The 18,193-nt window shown below is 46.1% G+C and overlaps 1 protein-coding gene across 12 annotated transcripts in view; it reads right to left on the minus strand.

The window, feature by feature from the left end:
• Ncam1 (neural cell adhesion molecule 1) overlaps positions 1–18,193 on the minus strand; it is a 296,835-nt gene that overhangs the window by 13,863 nt on the left and 264,779 nt on the right. For 6 of the 12 annotated variants that reach the window (XM_057766897.1, XM_057766889.1, XM_057766892.1 and 3 more), the window contains 3 exons: positions 16,437–16,478; positions 4,969–5,093; positions 1,736–1,916 (listed from right to left, as the gene is read on the minus strand). In XM_057766897.1, coding sequence (XP_057622880.1) covers positions 1,736–1,916; positions 4,969–5,093; positions 16,437–16,478 — 348 coding nt within the window. The remainder of the gene's footprint in view (positions 1–1,735; positions 1,917–4,968; positions 5,094–16,436; positions 16,479–18,193) is intronic. The other 6 variants (XM_057766893.1, XM_057766891.1, XM_057766896.1 and 3 more) reach the window with 1 other exon arrangement.

The raw sequence follows: 18,193 nt of genomic DNA on the forward strand, positions 1-18,193 counted from the left end.
GAGTCCAGCCAGAGCGGTCTCCTTTCAGTATGTGTGCACGGCAGTCAGAGAGTCACTGTGGACAAGGTAAGGCCCTTCTAACCCTGTCTGGCTTAAGAGGGAGCCTGAATGATATTCTCCAAGGTTGTCGCGTGTTGAGCACTCTCTAGCATTTCTCATGCTCACACTGGAAGCCCAGAAGGTGAAGTGGCTGGCAATGCCCAGCCTGGGAACACAGCATGCCCAAGCCTGCTGCCCGTCAAGTCTCACTGTAGGGAAGAACTAGCCTATGGCCTGATGCAAAGGGCTTAACTTAAACCTTACTAGTCCCCGAAGCTTAAGAGGCTCAAAAGCGTGGATCTGGACACATGTAACACTCTCAGTTCCAAGGGAAAATCAACCAAAGAACACAGGAAAGAAGGGACAGAGGAAAAACAGGACCACCTCCATTTGGGTGCTCTATTGAGATACAACGAGGGCAACTTCCTATAGCCACATCCAAGGACCTCTTTCTAGTACTGAGATCCTAAACTGAGCAAGAAGCCCTCTCCACAGTGCAGTCAACCAATTGACATGTCTAGTCTACAGCTCAACCTTCACCTGCCAACTGGCTGGAGGCCCCAAGCATCTCCCCCGAGTCAGCATACACCCACTCTCACACACATACACACACAACCATAAAGATTCACACACCAAGATCTGTTGCAACCCACTTTGGCACATATAACCCTATATGGCAGGCAGCCTATCACCTTTCTGGCCTGGCTTTCCCCAGGAAAGAGCAAGCTTGACAACAGCTCATCAGCTAAGTAAGTTCTCTAGACAGGGTAGACATGAGGGGCCTGCTCCAGGCTGTCCTCCTACCGCGTCTGAACATGGTAGAGCATAGAGGGCCTTCTCCAACAGGGTGCATCTCTATGATCTATGGCCATCTCTCCTGCCTGTGGCTGGCATTTGCCTGACTCTGGAAAGGCAAAGTGATGTCTGAATCTTCTTGGAGGAATTTGCCTAATCAGGGGACCGGCCGCTAGCACGGGGTATCCGGGTCAGCAATCAGAGCTCTCACTTTATTCCCACACTTGAGTTGGTCCTGGATCCTCTAGAGGAATCTGCATCTCCTAGGAGCACTGCTGCTACCATGGTCTAGCAGACTGGCTGCCCTTCCATTGACGGTGCTTCCCAGGATCTAAGTTTTCCACTTGCTTTGTTCCAAGACGTTCAATTCGTCTCTAGTACAGTGGAGAGGTCCTTCGCAGATAAGCATGTTGCTAACTGGGCACCATCTATTCCTTCTCTTGGGGTCACCAGAGAGAAGAGTTAGACCATGGTTGTACAGCAAAAGCAAGGGTCATATATAAATGGCATAAAACCAGTTATGTGGTCCTAGTATAGAATGCAGATGGCAGAGAAAGTCTCATCAAGGATCCTTGTTCAACCAGCAACCAAGGCAAGGCAGGGGTTGGGGCGTTTCCCATCTGAGGGAGTCCCATAGACTGGTTAGCAATGATATTTCAAGGCCAAATGAAATAGGACCTTTTGCCCCAGGATGCTTGGCAACACTCTCCTGGGGAGTCCGGTACATGTCAACCCACTGCACAGATGGGGCTAAGGCAAAACTAAGCTTGGCATGAGCAACCAGTCATGAGGATGGCTGTAAGCAAGCAAGTTGTCAGGGTTGTTCAGGTGCATTAGGAGGCATGGCACGTATGCATTAATTCAAAGCGGGAAAACAGACAGAAAACAGAAGTGGCTGTACCTGGGATGGCTGTGGGCTGGGCTAAGGTCTTGAACACAAAATGAGCTGCCTTGGATTTTCCTTGCTGATTCTCAGCTACCACAGATACTTCATACTCGGCGTTCCAGTCCAGGGACTTGAGCATGACGTGGTCACTGCCGGATGGGAGCCTGATTTCGGGTTTCCACTCAGAGGCAAGTTTCTGGGGACAGTGGAAGACAGCAGGGAGCTTGAGTGAGCATGCTGAAGAGGGCTGGCTAAGAGGCACAGATTGATGCGGACTGAAAACCATGGGGTTAAAATGTAAGAAAATGGAAACCAATGAGGCTTTTCCATACTGGAGCATCCTCCTGGTTTGCTTACTGACACCAACAGTAAGTAAGGAACGTCAGTGTGGCACGGTTTTGACTTCACTACCGACCAACTTCAGGACTGACAGGGGTTCAAATGCTGTCCCCTACCTACCCTAGCTGCCTTATACTCTGGAATAAGGGCTAGGAGTGAAAGCAAATGTTCTTTGTTATATTTCAGTACCCTGTCCATATTTGGACAGGTGAGTTATCTATTGAGGAGCCTCTGTAGGCCAGGTGCTACAGTTAGGGCCGCCTATACCATCTTCATCACATCCATCACATCCCTCCAACAAACCTCTGGGCACCATTTGAGGCTCTTACTAAATCTGATTATAGGGCCATGAGCAAGAGGTTAGGTGACTTCCCAAGTCAGCCTGCAGTCAAGGTTGGAGCCCAGCCTCTTCAAACCCAAACTGCATGTCCCCTTTCATAACAGGGAGCCCAGCAAACACGTGCTGAACTGAACTGGGCTGCTCTGTTCCCTGTTCTGTGGCCTGGCCTCATTGTGGCTGAACAAGTGAAGGATGTTCATTGGGCTCACATGGAGTATCCCACAGTGCTTTGCAAACACTGGTCAGGGCATAAAGAGAGATGCAAAATTCTGGAGATTTCCCCTCTTTCCACCTAACCTCCCCTCTAGATATATCCTACATGCTTTCCAAGGAGTTTGTACTGGAAGAGAGTTTCCAAAGCCATTGCTAGGCAACCACCTGCATAGCAAAACAGTGTAGGAAAGGCCTCAAGTCCTCCTGAGAAATCTTCAGATGGTTTTCTAGTTGCAAGGCTCAGCATGTCATAGCTTCTGGCTTTTTCAAAAGCCATATACACCTCAGGTACGAGGTGGGCAAGGCGGGGGGGGGGGTGTTGACAAGTATGTAGTGAATAGGGTTAGAACATGGCAACAGTGTCAGGAAAGAGGCAGTCCAGTGAGCATCACAGGTCCTGGCCTAGGGCTGGAGGAAGAGGTTTTACCTGGCAGAGTAGTTCTGATCAGCTACAAAGATGCCTTTGGTGTTCATTCCAGGGCTGAGAGTGTTGTGGGAAATTGCTCAGAGGGGATTCTAATACCCTATAAACTAACCGGGAAGCCTGGGTTGTGCTGCAAGTTAGCTTTGCACATGTTGCTATGGTGCTGCTTTAATTTAAAATAAAGAAGCTGGGCTGTCTCTCTTTACTCTTCTTTCTCTGCATTCCTCGGCAAACATCATTACAAGAGAGACAACCAGACGATAAAGCAAACACTCAGGAAAGCAAACTTTATGCTATGTAATACATATTAATAATATGTGATTGCATTTAGCAAACATGAAGCCTCAAAGTGGAAGAGGATGGTTAAAGTCATTGAGATAAAAAAAATAGCACGGCATTTTTGTTCCTCTGTCTGTTAAACACAGCCACAGTGACGGTTCGGGCAAACAGACTTCAGGTTGTCTTCCTATGGGAGAGACTGCTAGCTGGGTCCTGTATCCTAGTTACCATTTACAGAGGTTCCAAAGCATCTGGGACATTTTTGGACCACTACATATATTGTAACTGATCTGACAGCCGAAGTTATTTTATTCCCCTTTTCAGATCAGGAAATGGAGGTTTGGGAAGATGAGGTTATCTGTCCTTCAGGTCACATGCTGGCAAATGGTAAAGCTGGAAATTTGATGCCATTCAGGCTCGTAATAGCCGGAGGCATTCCAACTACCATAGCATCTCTCCAACTAGGTTATTCAGGGCCACCTGGCAAGTCTTGGCCTTCTTCCCAGTAGTAACAAGCTACAGGGCCTCCCATATAGTCGTATCTCCAGGCTGACCCTTAAGGAAGTTTACTGAGGCTTCTCCTACTGTGGCAGCTCATAGCTGACTCTTTAGAGAATCAGTTGGGAGAGCTGAGTAGACAAAGGTCTGTCCTCCAGTTGCAGGGTGTGCATGCCTGTAGGTCTCTAGGATGGACCCACAAGCCATTCACATGGGAGCTGTTCCCAGGAGAGGTAGGGATGAGCATACTTCCTGCAAAAAGCCTTAGTTGGGCTTCATGGAGAAAGTAAGCTGCTCTCTGGACCATTACCTCCAACTATTAAGAAATCTTAGTAACAGGTTGTTGCCAGCACCCAGAGACTGTCACGACCCACTGCCACCACCCCTGGCCCGCGACTGCTTGCCAAGTGTCATTCTGAAAGTGGAAGAGAATGATTCTCAGTTTGGGGCCTGGGGATGAAAGATGGACTAGCAGAGAGATCTTAGGTAGGTGGTGAGTGAGTCACCAGCAGAAGCTTGGAGTCAAGCTGTCCGTTAGCAGTTAGCCCAGCTGAGGTGCTGAGAAGAGCAGGCAGGGGCTCCAACTTCGGATCTCGAAGTAAGCCAGGTGAGAGCCTAGGCTCCTCAGCTAGACAGGACTGGATTCCAACTCAGCCTTGCCCATAAGTGCAGGGACATCAGTTGCTGGCTGTTATAGCTCTAGCTGCTTCATCTGCAATGTGGGGGCTAACTGTAATCCCCACTTCCTGGGATCCTGTGCAGGAACTACGCCTGGATGTAGCACCCGGTCCAGGAGACACACTTTATCAGAAGCAGTGGCTGCTGGATGGCAGCATGACAATTTTGCATAGAAGTCTTAGATTATGGGGGAAAAAAAAAACACTGTAGAAAAACTGAAAGAATCAGGAAAACCATGATGATGTTCTTACCATCCCAACCACAGCCGAAGTCTTCAAATGGTCCACTGTGGGCACAGCGGTACGTCAGTCTTGTGGTTTAAAAATCTTTGCTAATTTTCATGGGTCTCCTTCAAGTTGCCCAGTGGGACCCTGCCCTACCCTTGCCTCACCTGGAATTCTCGAGTTCTTGATCCAACAAGGTAGGTATCAGGGTGGCAGGGTGGAGAGAGGGGGTCTGAGGATGGGGACTACTCACCGCTCGGTACTTGACCAGATAGTGCCTGATTGGGGAGCCTCCGTCATCCTGCTTGATCAGGTTCACTTTGATGGAGTTCCCATCCTCTCCCATCTGCCCTTCCAGCTTGGGTGCACTGGGTTCCCCTGAAACAGCCAGCAAACATCCATGAAATCTGGGTGCATGGGATGAGAAGTGGGCCCATCAAAACGGGACGGAGTGATGCGGTGGGGCTGGGCACTGTCCTTGCTTTATCGAAAATTCAAATGGTTAACAAGCAGTGAATGTAGAACTCTGAATCCCACTGGACTGCCTCATTCAGTCTTAGCTGGGGGTGCTTTGTGGGAACGTTCTGGAAAACACTTCCTATGCACCCAGTTCTTTTTCTGTCTCTCTCACTGGTACTCACATTTCCTCCCGCAACTCTGCATGTTTGATTTTTATACACCTGACACATCTTGACAGAGTGCCTGAAATATGGGCAAATGTAAGCAGGTCTGAATAGAAGATTTTAAAGCATCGAATTGCTTTTCAGAATAGCTCCATGTTTTTATCCCTGGGCACATGGTAACTCACCCTCGAGTCCTGAGGGCTTGGTCACTGGTGGGGGTGAATGATGCTATATTCTTGCAACCAGCTTTCCATGAATTAAATTTTATTGCTCAGCATCACTTAAAAACACGTTTCCAATTGTGGCTAAATAAAACATGAATTGCCACAGGCAAGTTTCCTGTGAATGTAACTACATTTACGGCTCAGTCAAGTGAGCGATAATCTTTGGCTCTTTAATGTATGAAAGTAACAATCATTGCGGACATTTTCTTTGTGAGAGGAGTAGGGGGGAATGGCTTTAGCATTTTACAACAAGAAAAGCAAAGTTGTTTGTTTCTCTGCATTTGGAGTTTATGCTCACTTGGATGGTAGCATCGTGAATCCTGAACCTGCCTGGGATCTATCAGAGAGCGCCAGAGTGGCTCTGCAATGTGATGCTGACCTATTGGACGAGAAACTGCAAGCCTGCGCTAAGAGGAGCAGATGAAGAAATGTGTAATACAGGGTTGAAATTAAAACTCTGTGCTTGTAGGAACCAGGACTTCCAGAGAGGACCAGACTCTGATCTATTTCCTGATCTCATGGGGAGGTTGTAGTCCATATCTTTCTAAGCAGGGTACTGAAAAAAAATGGGGGGGTGTGATGGGAGAGCCAGGAAGGGACTTGTCACTAGGGAAAGAAGCTGATTACCTCACATTGCACCCCTGGCCATAAATATGGAAGGCTGTTGGCAAAGTTGGAGTTTAGCTTGGTGACCTTGTTCAGTTGTTGGGAGCCTCCTCCCTTGGATTCAAAGATAGAAGCAGAGAGAACAAGCCACCCAGAGCCTGGCTAGACATCCCCCGGGGTACAGCATGCACATTGTCTGGAGCTGGTTAGAAACCCAGCTTCCTGATGTAGCAGGCAGGATTCCTTGGTGAGATGTGTGGATCAGGAGGCTTTGAGAAGTGGGAGGAGATGAGGATGAACACATACTGCAACGGTTTTGATGCCCGAAGGTTATTTAGGAAAAGCCAGTCTTAATATCTGCTCTCTACAACTGGGAATTTAAGAAACATAAAAAAAGTAGAAATACAAAGATAAATAGGTTTTAGAAAAATACTTGTTCTGTTTTTTAAGCTAGACTTGTAGCCACTGTCCCCAGCTATTTAGAGAAGAGCATTTGGACCTGGTTTGTTTATGTCAATCTATGTAGGCTTTTCAAATTCCTTCGAGCTTTTCTAGCATCTCAGGCAATAAGTCAGTGGCGTCTACACCATTATAAATGCCCAGTGTGACTCAAAGCGGAGTCTGCTGTAGAATGAGGTCGGGCCTTTTGGTGGATTTCACAATGCTGAACGCCGTAGTGCTGAAGGAGCCGTGAGAGAACTCAACGAGTTGTATTCTCTGACAGAACTGAGGTGACCACTTTATCCCAGGGACCCTCAAACATTACAGGTTTTAGCACTGAAAGTTCAATATCCCAGGAAACTGCTTAGTCCTGAAATAACTGGGAGGGTTGGTGGCCAGGACTGAATGGAAATGGTATGATGGCTTCCTGCACTCACAATCATGACATGGACTGAGCTGTGTGTCCCTCTGCTGAGGAAGGAGGGGATTCACCAGGCAAGCGATTGCCTGAGGCCTCCTTGGAGTGAGGTGGAGGGGGGTCCACCCAGCTAGCTGCTTTGTTGAAGGCTCCCTACTGTTTCCTCTTGAGAACAGAGCATCTTGGCTATTCCAGGCAGAGTCAGCACCTGGAAACACTTCCTCTGAACTCTGCTTCGTGGGAGCTATAAAGCATCATCTGCCTTAGTTTGTTTTCACTCTTGCAAACAGGGGCACAGAATCAAATCTAAGGCCCCTTCTACCTTTGCCACCCCTGCATGGGTAGATTTAGGGGAATTCCCAACTTTGCCTTGGTTATTCTTCACAACACCACGGGGGTGGAAGACACAATAAATGGCCTTCAGCCAACCTTTTTCAGGAGACACACCCTAAGATCAACAGCTCTGTGTCTTACACCATTGTCAAGTTCTTGCTTTACAGTTTTGTAAAGTTTTCTTTAAAAATATTCTTGCCTTTGAAGAGAGACTTCCAAGTCCCTTTAAAGGCATGTAAATGAACAGGCATCTTTTCCAGGAGTCCCTGAAGACTCTAGCAGCTCTGCTGAAGGCAGTCTCTTATCTCTGAATTTGTTTCCGAAAATATATGCCTATAATCTCAAAACAACACCTAAAAACTCTGCCACAGCTCTGACATTTACCGTACTCAAACAGTAGAGTTAGCTATCATTCTGTCTGACAAGGTTACTCTCTGATTCATATTTATTTTAGCTCAGAGGCAGAACATTTCATATCATACAGTATTTAGGTTTCATTTAGAAAGCTTTGCCTATGATTAATCATACAAATATGTGTTGAATTGAGTTTTAGAAGTTGTCTATCAGGCAATGAAATCTCAAGGATGAATGACATGATTTTCTAACAAAATGAAAATAAATGTCATCTTATGATCATTAAAAAAGATAGTGGGGTCCTTGGGCAGTAGTATCCATAGCCTTTCCTATGACCTGAAGGAAGATTTATTTTCAGCTAATGTGGAGCTTTGGAGCAATTCGGTGGCCCTACAAGTTTTGTGAGTTCACTAAGTGGGGAAGAGCCGTTGTTAAATCCATTATCTTACGAATCCTCCAACACTTGCTGTTTGGTTTTCTTTCTAGATTAGGAATGGGGCTAACAAAACTTTCCGGTCCGCACAGAACCAGGCTTGGTGAGGACGGAGTCACTACAGAGACAATGGAGTCTCAGCGTTAAAAAGGCTCACTGCTAAATTGAACACAGTAGCAGAGGAAATGATTCAGGGGGTCCCAAGGTTCTGGGGTGGCTGCTGCTGTGACTGAAATCATTATGGGCAATTTCAGAAGAACCAATATTGTAATTATTTGTAAATGTTGGTTTGCTGTTCATCAGCAATAGGCAGGTTGCTTTAAGAAGACCCCCGGGGTTAATTATACCCTTTGAATTTAGCTTCATCTGGGAATCAAATTTTTTCTCCTCACATATTTTATGTTAAAGCTGAACACAGCGCTACTTTAAGAATAAACCTTGACATCAAAAAATATGAAATCTTGGGCGGTTCAGATATTTTCCAGCAGAACGTAAATCATACACACAAGGAGAAAATAGTAAGAAAAAGGCCATTTAGTGTCGGCTATACCATGGGCAGGCCCTATGAGAGCCCTTCCAGAAACCATAATTGAAACGTATATTTCTGGCCATGGAGATTACAGGTTCTTCCTTTGGAATTACTGGGCTTTTGAGCCCTTCAATCTGAGTCGGCCTCATGCCTTTCCTCTCATCAGCAGAGGTCTGGAGGTGGAGAAGAACTCCTGGATGCACAACTTCACAACAAAAACCATAGCAAGCTCAGGGCTCGCACAGGCGTCTGTGAACTGCGAACGGAGAGCAAGAGTCCCTGCTCCACTCCAGCAAGCGCAACGCCAGCAGTACGTTTAGCATGGGAAACCAAGGACCCAAACAGCACCCCACCAGAGGCTCCGTCTCTGTTTACGCTCACCCATTTTAAAGGCTTATTTTTGAATGAGTCATGTATGTATGTGTCTGTGTGTGGGTTTGTGTACAGAAGTGGCCGTGCCCACAGAGGTTAGGAGGGGGTTTCAGAGCCTCGAGAGCTGCCTACTGTGGGTGCTGGAACTGACTTGGGCCCTCTGCAAACGTAGTCTTCTTAGCTGCTGAGTCAACTCTCCAGTCCTCATTCACTCTGTCTTCTTTATATTTGATCTGCACTGAGGGCGGTGATCTCAGCTATACTCATGATTACCTAGTGATAGATCTAGAGTTTGTACTGAAGGCTATCAATAGCACTGTTGTGAATTAAAATCCTGTTCATTTTGCTTAACTCAGTTCCAGTCTCCTTTGTTTAGTTATTTCTTACCAGCAATTTAGCCTTGTGTATGCCTTTTATTATTATTATATGCGTCTTTATAAAAGTCTAAAATGGATGATTTCCCTATTCAGATGGGAAGCCTATTTTATGTCTCCAGCTCAGACACATTACAGTTCCATCATGGACCGGTGTTGACAGGTCCTGTGGGGATTAGCAAATTGCCTTGGGGAATCGGGATTTAGAGTTATTAGGCCACTAATTCTCCTTCCTGAAATGGAATGCTTAGCTAGAGATGTCAAGCGAATGTCTCTAATGTGATGGTAGGCTGTCTCTGTTCTCTGTCCCTGTAATTCTCCCTGACACGTCTCTGGGGGGTCCCTTCCTGGATTTCCCACACTTACAAAGCTTAGCTCTGTGATGTTAAAGATAAAGGTGCCAATTTGTCTTTGACATTGTTTGCCCCCAAAAGAGGCCTCTGGAGACAATTGGTTTTTCCTCCTCTTTGGGGTTAAGGATGTGCCTGTCTAAGGTGACCTGACTTTTGCCACCCCAGTCCCCGGCTTCAGGGGATTCTGAAATATGGAATGAATGGGTAGGGAAGTGAGCAGTTCCCTGGGCTTTATTTATTGGAAATGTGCACGAGTGTTTTATACATGCACATGTGTCTGTATACCACACAAGTGCCCAATGCCTACATGGGCCAGAAGAAGGCATCAGATCCTCTCGGACTGGAATTACAGATGGTTGTGAGCTGCCATGTGGATACTGGGAATAGAACCCAGGTCCTTTGCAAGAGCAGCCAGTGTACTTAACTACTGAGCTATCTCTCCAGTTGCAATACCTTGGATCTTTACAGAGAAAGGATGTTGAGCTTCCTGGGGATGAGCTCACTGAGACACCTGGTGCAGAGTCTGGTTCGGCCCCATTTCTCTTAGGAATTATGAATGTGTGTTGGTGTTGGGGGGCCTCGGATGATAGCACAAAATGCAAATTAGACAGCAACAAATGAACTCTGACAGACTGAACCACAGAAACACCGGTTCCCTTCTTGCGGGTGGCATGAAAGCACCAACAGATTAATTGACCAATTATCTTTGTTTCATTGTCCTTTTTTTTTTTTTTTTTAAAGTGATCATGAAGGTTTGGCTTGTGGTTATGGGGCTGATCCAGGTTGAGGAAATTAGGACAGAAATAACTATGGCTGAGTGAACTCTGCTCCTGCCTCCCTGCCACAAGGGGGCGATACACTTCTTCACTAATTCATGGACATTGGTTTGGGTATTAAGAAGACCTGGGCTACTGGGATATTTCTGCTCTCACGGTGGTAACCATAGGGGATCCGGCAGTTTCCAAAGCCGGTCCCTATTCACAGGTTTCAGGCAAGATAATGCACCACTGTCTCCCTCTGAGGACCGTTCCTGCTACCTCTCTACCCTGGGAGCCGCCAGTGTGGGAGATCCTTCGGAACAAAGGCAATTAGAGCAGAAAGGCTGGTGGAAAGTCTGTGTCGACCTGTCAGAGACCGAGGCTCCAAACACACAGCTGTAAAAAAATAAAGGAGGGTGTGGAAGGGGTGGTTAGTGATGTTTTCAATCTAAGAAGGAAGAGTGGGGTTAAAGAATTTAGTTCGTCAGAACCAGCATTGCCTAATACAAGTCAGGGTCAGTAGCTAAAGAAAAAACAAAAAGATCATTATGAATGGGGCGGGAAGGGAGCCATGCTCAGACATGCAACACAGTGACAGAGGGAGTACAGGGAGCTTGTCACACTCATGCTGATGGTGGGAAACGGGGAGTCCCATTTACAGAACCCTTGGACAATGGCCTCTAAGATCACTTCTCTGTGGCAGCACTTTGAGCTCTGCAGAGACACGGGGCATGCTCAAAATAGATGTTTGCAAAGGGCAGAGTTCAGTTCCTCCCAACACACTCACTTCTGCTGTCCGGAGGGCAGCTGCTTAAGCTTCTCTTCTCTATGCTCTTTGGTGATGAGTCCTGGGGTTCGGTCCCTGGCTGAACCTCCCTTTTCTTTCATTCATTGCTTCAGGACATAGTAAATATTGCCCAGTGGAACCTAAGATGGGTGGAGCTTCCAGCACATGTTAAACACATCTCAGTTAATTATGGGTAGGAAGAGATGGATGGGGGTGGGACAGGGACTATCTGATTCCATTAGCTGTTGTATGTACAATCCAATAACAAGAGAGAAGCTACTGGCTTATTTAAATCATCTGAAGTCAGGCCCAAGTCACTTAAGTCCTTAGTAATGACCAGGGAAGGTGGGGTATTCTTCACAAAGCTTCTCTTTCCTTCCCTAAACATTTGACTTGCTCTAACCCCTCCACCTCCTCCCCCTTCCCCCCCCCCTTTGTTAAAGGCAAACCCTTGTTAAAGGTTTGCCTGGTTGCTGGTAGTTCAGTTGAAGTGAAAACAGCCAGTTTTCTGTTTAGCCCTTTCAGATGAGAGCTGAGGGTCTGAAATGGATGGGAACGTGGGGTGATGTGAGGGCTTCTGCAGCCTGAACTCCTCCAAGGCCCTCTGGGACTATATCTTTTCATTGACAGCTTGGATCTGCACCGAGGTGTGCTTTGGGACAGCTTCAGGAAACATTAACCACCAAACTTTTGTCCCTGATTACAGGTCTTGAAGACAGCCTCCCCCTCCCCCCCTTAACTTAGATCAATTATCAGGGCTTGCAAGGTTCTTTTGTTTTAGGGACATTTCTATTTTGTTGCATACCACGTGACATATCAGAGAACTCTGCAAGCCTGGGAGTCTGGGTGTAAATGGGACTGGATTAGGGGTATGCACAGAGGGTAACACACACGGGGAGTGTGATTCAGGGACCAGACCAGAACAAAGACCATGCAAGACAAGCTACTGAGATTTTGACTGTGTGGATGTCGCCCAATCAGTTCTCAGAGAAGGGAGGTCAGCAGTGAGGTCAAATGGAGGGAGCCCCTCGCATGCGCAGGCACACGGAGTGGTTATTGGTGTTAGTCCGGCTACGTCATCACTGCAGCCTGTATGTGTCTTTAGGGTGTGATGTGAAGTAAAACTTTACCGTTAGGAGAGAACAGAATGCCTGTGACTCCCAAGGGAGGCTCTGAGTAGGTCTGATTTTAGAGGGGGAGGAGCCAAGAGCAGAGGTCCCCTTCTCTCTTGATGGTGAGCGAGCGATGTTTTAACAAGGTTGTGACAGGCACAATATTAGCTAATTATTTCGTCACCGTTCTGCACTTCATCAGGCTATAATTTTATTTCCTTTTCGGTAAGGGTCAATCATGTGCTTCTTGATTACACGGAGACTTCAAGTCATCGCTAATTGCCAAGTGACTTTTGCTTGATTTGTGCCTCCTGCCTGGGGGAGGGCCACTCTTGAAAAGTGACACCTCAACCATCAATCCAAATTCTTATTTCAGAAAGTCCTCCATTTATGCAAATTTTGTGAAGCACTCTCTGGTTTTATAGGAGTGCAACCTTTGCACGGATTTATGTGTTTTTAGGGAGCACTGGGAGGTTGCAAGCCATTTCCGCAGGGGTTGCAGCTCACCTTGGAGCAATTGTGGGTTTAAAGAGCTACTAGATATAAGATTAAGCAATGAGGCTAATTTGCAGGGCACGTTTCTGGAAAATCATGTTTGTGAAGCTTGTTCAAAATTCCAAGTTTCCAAACTGTACTGCAGCTAACGTGGCTTTATGGAGAGGGCAATTGGTGGGGCCAGATTTCTTGAGGGAAAATATTAAACCAAAGGTTATCAGATTGCCATGTCCAGGTTGCAAGGACTGTTGAATTCTAGATGTGAATTGAGAACTAGAATAAATCTTTCAAATGGCTCTGCTGAATATATAGGAGACAAGAAGAAATGCGTGCCAGGCTGTGGTTCCGGGTTTATTCCTCTAATCAGAACAAAGAGTTTTACCTTCTGTTCACCAGCGTGGACGACATCATCAGCACCATGCAAGCCACATGACAAAGTCACATGATACGCACGCACATGATTGGTTGAAAGGAAAGTGGAGGAGGTCACATGGAAAATACAAAAAAATTAAAAACTGATGTAAACAATGGGTAGGGAGAAAAAAATCAACAAAATCACAGACTAAATAAAAGGAGAAATCAAATTAAATTAGCAGCTTATATAGGAAACACTGGGAGGGCAACTGTGCTGCCCGGAAGGAGGAGATAACAAACTATATAGCGCATTTGGTTAACAACACCAATAAGCATTAGATACAGTTGCAACATTGCGTATTAATACCACACCAAGGAGCATGAACACTTTAAAAATGAGGGGGTATTTCTGTCAAGGCCCAGATGTCAATCTATGCCAATCTCAGGGACTGTTAAAGAAAAAGAAAAAAAAAAAAAAGAAAGAAAAGGAAAGAGCACGTTATTTATTTGCAGATTCCAGAATTGTCTCAGCATCCTTGGGGAAGCAGTGGCAGTGAAACAGCTGTAGGTCATCAAGGAAGAGTCCTGAAACAATAACAGATTGTGTTTAATTAATGAGAGCAATTTCATGTTTGTACTGGCCAAATAGGAGAGGGAAATGACTGAGAGAGGCTGGGGAGTCACAGGCCGGAGAGGGACAGCGTGTAGGGTCTAAGTCCAGTTCTCTGTTCTATGCCCACCATGTTCCTAAAACCCCAAGGGACTCCTCAAAGCAAAGGCACACATAAAAGCAAAAGCTCAGCACAGGTAAAGGGCTAGGTATCCTCTGGTATTGATACAATGACTGCATCAATACCAAATGGCAGAAATCAGCCCCTGGTCCAACACTCAGAGAGTGTGACATTAAACGTACACTTGACTACTTATGGACCCGATGATGCCTTCAGATTTGCCAGGACTGCATGGATAAGAAAGGGGTTTGAGAACTACAGGTAAACCAGGGTTTTCCTGTTAGAGTTCACCTATATTCCTTTTGCAGTGAGTTTCACTGCACATTGCAGTCTGGGATTAAATAATCGATCCTAAATTCTTAGGTTTCCTATCAGAATTTTCACAGGCCTGGGGGCAAGTTCTAGCTACTGACAGTTGAGGCTAAGAGAGAAGGGCAAAGACAGAGGTAAAGATATCTTTCTGAAAGTATGTCACTGACTAAAAATAATGAGAAGGAAGTACTTTGGCTAAGTGCTGTATGCCTTTGCCACTCTGAGCTAACAGGATGCATGACTTTATGGTCTATCATACCAAAGGTTCTTGACAAAGGTGCCTGGCGGGAGTATAAGTGATGAGAAGTCCCTCTTGCCTTTATTTATGAAAATGACCTTCATCTTTGAATATAAGTAGATCATCACACACACACAGATATACACACACATGAACACACATACACACACATGGACATACGGACACACACACAGATACATACAGACATACCACACAAACATACACACCTAGGAGAAATTACTTATTTACACCCCTGTTATCTGACTGATGGAGTTGTGTTGTCCTGGCTACTCTGCTCCCGTTCCACTGCGGCTCACATACTCTCCATCTTGTCTTGATCGGGGAGGAAGGCACTCACACTAACGCAGGCTGCTGTCAGTCATGACAGCTTCTCTTTTACCTCGCTATCCACCGGGACTTATGATCTGGGTCAGTAGTCAAGTGGTTCAAAATAAAACAGTCTCCAACTTCCTGCTATCAGATTTCGCAACTAAGCATCTTATCTGCAGGTAGAAATGTCTGAAGTTTAAAAATGAAACACTCGTCAAAAAGGAGAACTACTTCATTTCTCTTTCAGGAGAAGTCTGGAGCCAAGACTGTTTCATGGATAGACAAGACTGAGATACAAAGAGGTGTCTCAAATAGGACAGGGTTGTGCACATGGTCATGCAACTTTCTCCTATTGCCTGGGACACATACAGCCAGGCTGAAAAGGGTCAGTAGAAGACAGGGTATTGTTAGCTGCATTCCTTGTCCAAATGCAAAAATACCACAAACAAACAAGAAAATCCTCACGCCCATCATCAGCATTAAACCCATGCGAATGAGCCTGGCTTATTGTCACTGTTCCACTCTGCTCGCAGAAGCAAACCTCAAAGGCATCAGGCATTAAAATTCATTGCAGCACACACACACAGAGGAACATCAAGAAAGCAGACCATAGCCGCGTTCTGCAGGAGGGAAAAAAAAAAAAAAAAGAACCAATCCACACAGCACAGCACACCGAACCAGGAAACCCTTTTCTCTCCTCTTTAATTATGTATCAAAAGCCTTAGCCCGGGTGTGGAACTCTGCAGGCCTGTCATCTGCCTTCTCTGACTGCTGCTTGGTAGGAGGCAGAACAAGCTCTCTCTGCATCCAGAAACATGGCAAAAGCTGAAAGCCCTGCCCACCGTCTGGTGCTGGAGGCTAGGCAGCCCCATATAGTCTTGTTGCCTAGTCAAGGGGCTTCACATCACCAAGGCCAGACTGGAAGCTGTCGGTGCTGACTCAGCAGGTCCTCAGGCTGGGAAGGGGGATGCAGTCGACTCCTTGATTCTACCGTCAGGAGTGGAAGTCTGGCACTTGCACCGGAGAGAGCCTGGGGGTGGGAGTGGCTTTGTTCTATTATTTTTCTAGCACCAAGTGTTAAGGGGCAGAAGGAAGGGGCTGAGGCTCCTTGGATTACATGCTTTGCAGAGAGACAAGGGCAGCCATGTTGTCAGGGGCACAGTCCCCTCCACCTTTCTCTGAGCAGCCCTTCCTCCTCTGGTTTCTTCCTTGCTCTCAGCCTTATTGTTATTATCGTGTCTGTGTGTGTGCACACACACGCACATACATTTCAGAGGCAAGGACAATAAAATCTCGGTTTTCCTAGTCTTTTTCTGTTTTAACAGGAGTGCCTCTTTGGAAAAGTCTCCTCAAGCATAGACTATCCTCCAAATAATCACCCCTTATTCCTTCAGTGGGGCTTCATTTATTTTCTTGGCCAAACAGACAGCATGCTTAGGAAGCTGGTCAAGGCTGCGAGTCTCCATGCAGTCACTATTGTACTCTGTGCTACTATAAACATCCAGTCAGAGGTGCTGCCCAGAGCAGCCATGCTCTGTACTCACTAGACAGGTCTGTGGTTGGAAGGACAGGAAGAGGCCAGGTTGCTATGGGAACATGAAGGACAGGAAGGGCACAAAAAGGTGATAAGAAAGATAAAACTTAAATACCCATAATTACAAACTGTACATATGTGTGTATGCATATATATCATACATGTATGTATACATATATATGCATCAGAGACAGTGGGACAGTCACTCATCCTGCCTTCCTGATTTATCAGTATTAATATAAATATTTTAGAGAGAGTAAAAGAGATTTTGCTGACAAATAACTCATGAAGCACAAGATACTGGATCTCTCAATTATGGATACTATGTCTTGCATATTTTGATTAAATCTTTTTTTCACAAATATTCATACAGTAAAGGAGAATCTATCATTCATTTTAGAAATAAGAGCTCTGAGACTGGGGATGCCAAAGGACTCATCTGTGGTCATGAAGATTTGAATCAATGCCAGGCTGGTTCCGAAGCCTGGTTACAGCCTATTGCTTGAATTGAGATGGTGGGAATGCCTCTTATTAGAAATGACGGGAAGAGGGACTTTGGTTTGGTGGTGTCTGTAGTATTAAGGAGAATAAAGCCAGTCATGAAGGGCATGCTGCTGTGTGCTGCTCTGGGCTGATGGTGGCATTATACCAGTCACATGGTGGTCACCTAATGTCCCACCCCCATCCCCTTGTTAAAAAGCCAAGTTCAAATTTCCAAAGAGTAGAAGGCCTGGAGCCTTCTCCATGCCTCAGGAGTCAAGAGACAAAAGTATAGAGCAGTAAAGGGAAGTGAGTGGTCAGGAGCCAGGCTCACCCTCTACAACAGTGGCCTAGATCATGTCTACTGGGTCAGTGACCTCATCAAGGGAGAGCAAAGGAGAGCTTGATAAATGCTGTAATTTTCATTGTTTTCTGTAGGGTGGATGGGGGACTGACTGTCTCATCAACTGATTTTAGGACGGAGATCAGCAAGCCTCTTGAAAGGGTTAAGTAATTTGTGCAGATCCCGGTTGCCGGGCACTTCTATGAGCAGGCACTGTTATTTTTCCCACAAATATTTATGAGACGTCTATGCACGTATGGATGTGGCGAAAGCTACAGACTCACTATCTGATTTCAGTGCGTAAGTCCAACCAAAATAAAGGGTAAAAACACAACACCTCAAAGCATTTTATATGACCCTGCTGGCAGGGAAGATTTTTTTTTTTCTCTTGGTAAATTCCTTTGGCTTTTCAAACATTGGCTTTGGTCTGGCCTGCTGGGAATCACATCACAAGTGTGTGGCTACCAAAGCAGCCGCAGAGCAGCTGTCTCCAGGGCTTCCTCCCCAGAGCAAAGCTCTTCTCTAGTCTGCCCTGAGAGGCCCTGGGCCTATTTCTCTTTCTCTTTGCTTCTTTTAAAACCTGATGTGACTTTCCCTTGCCAGAGCCGAATTATCACCTGTTGAAGCAGATCACCCAGACAGATGAGCCTGGTGGGTGGGAAGCCACCTGCAGGGACACGGGTGAAAAAAGCAATACTCACTAGCTCCAGAAGACAATGGAACAAGGGTGGAAGAGTTAGCAGGAGCCACTGGAGAAAGAAAAATGATGGTTAAAATAAAAAAGGAGTAATAGATCATTGGAAGCATACGGATGCTGAACTGAAAGAAAAAGTAGGAGTAGCCATCCTGGGTGCTGGTATGAGGAACAGACGTGAAGTTGGAAAGAGAAAAACTGTGCACGGCATGGGTGACTGGCACATTATTGGAAAGTATGCAGGGCTCTA

Source organism: Chionomys nivalis, chromosome 4 (assembly GCF_950005125.1).
Source record: "Chionomys nivalis chromosome 4, mChiNiv1.1, whole genome shotgun sequence".
Classification (NCBI taxonomy): domain Eukaryota; kingdom Metazoa; phylum Chordata; class Mammalia; order Rodentia; family Cricetidae; genus Chionomys; species Chionomys nivalis.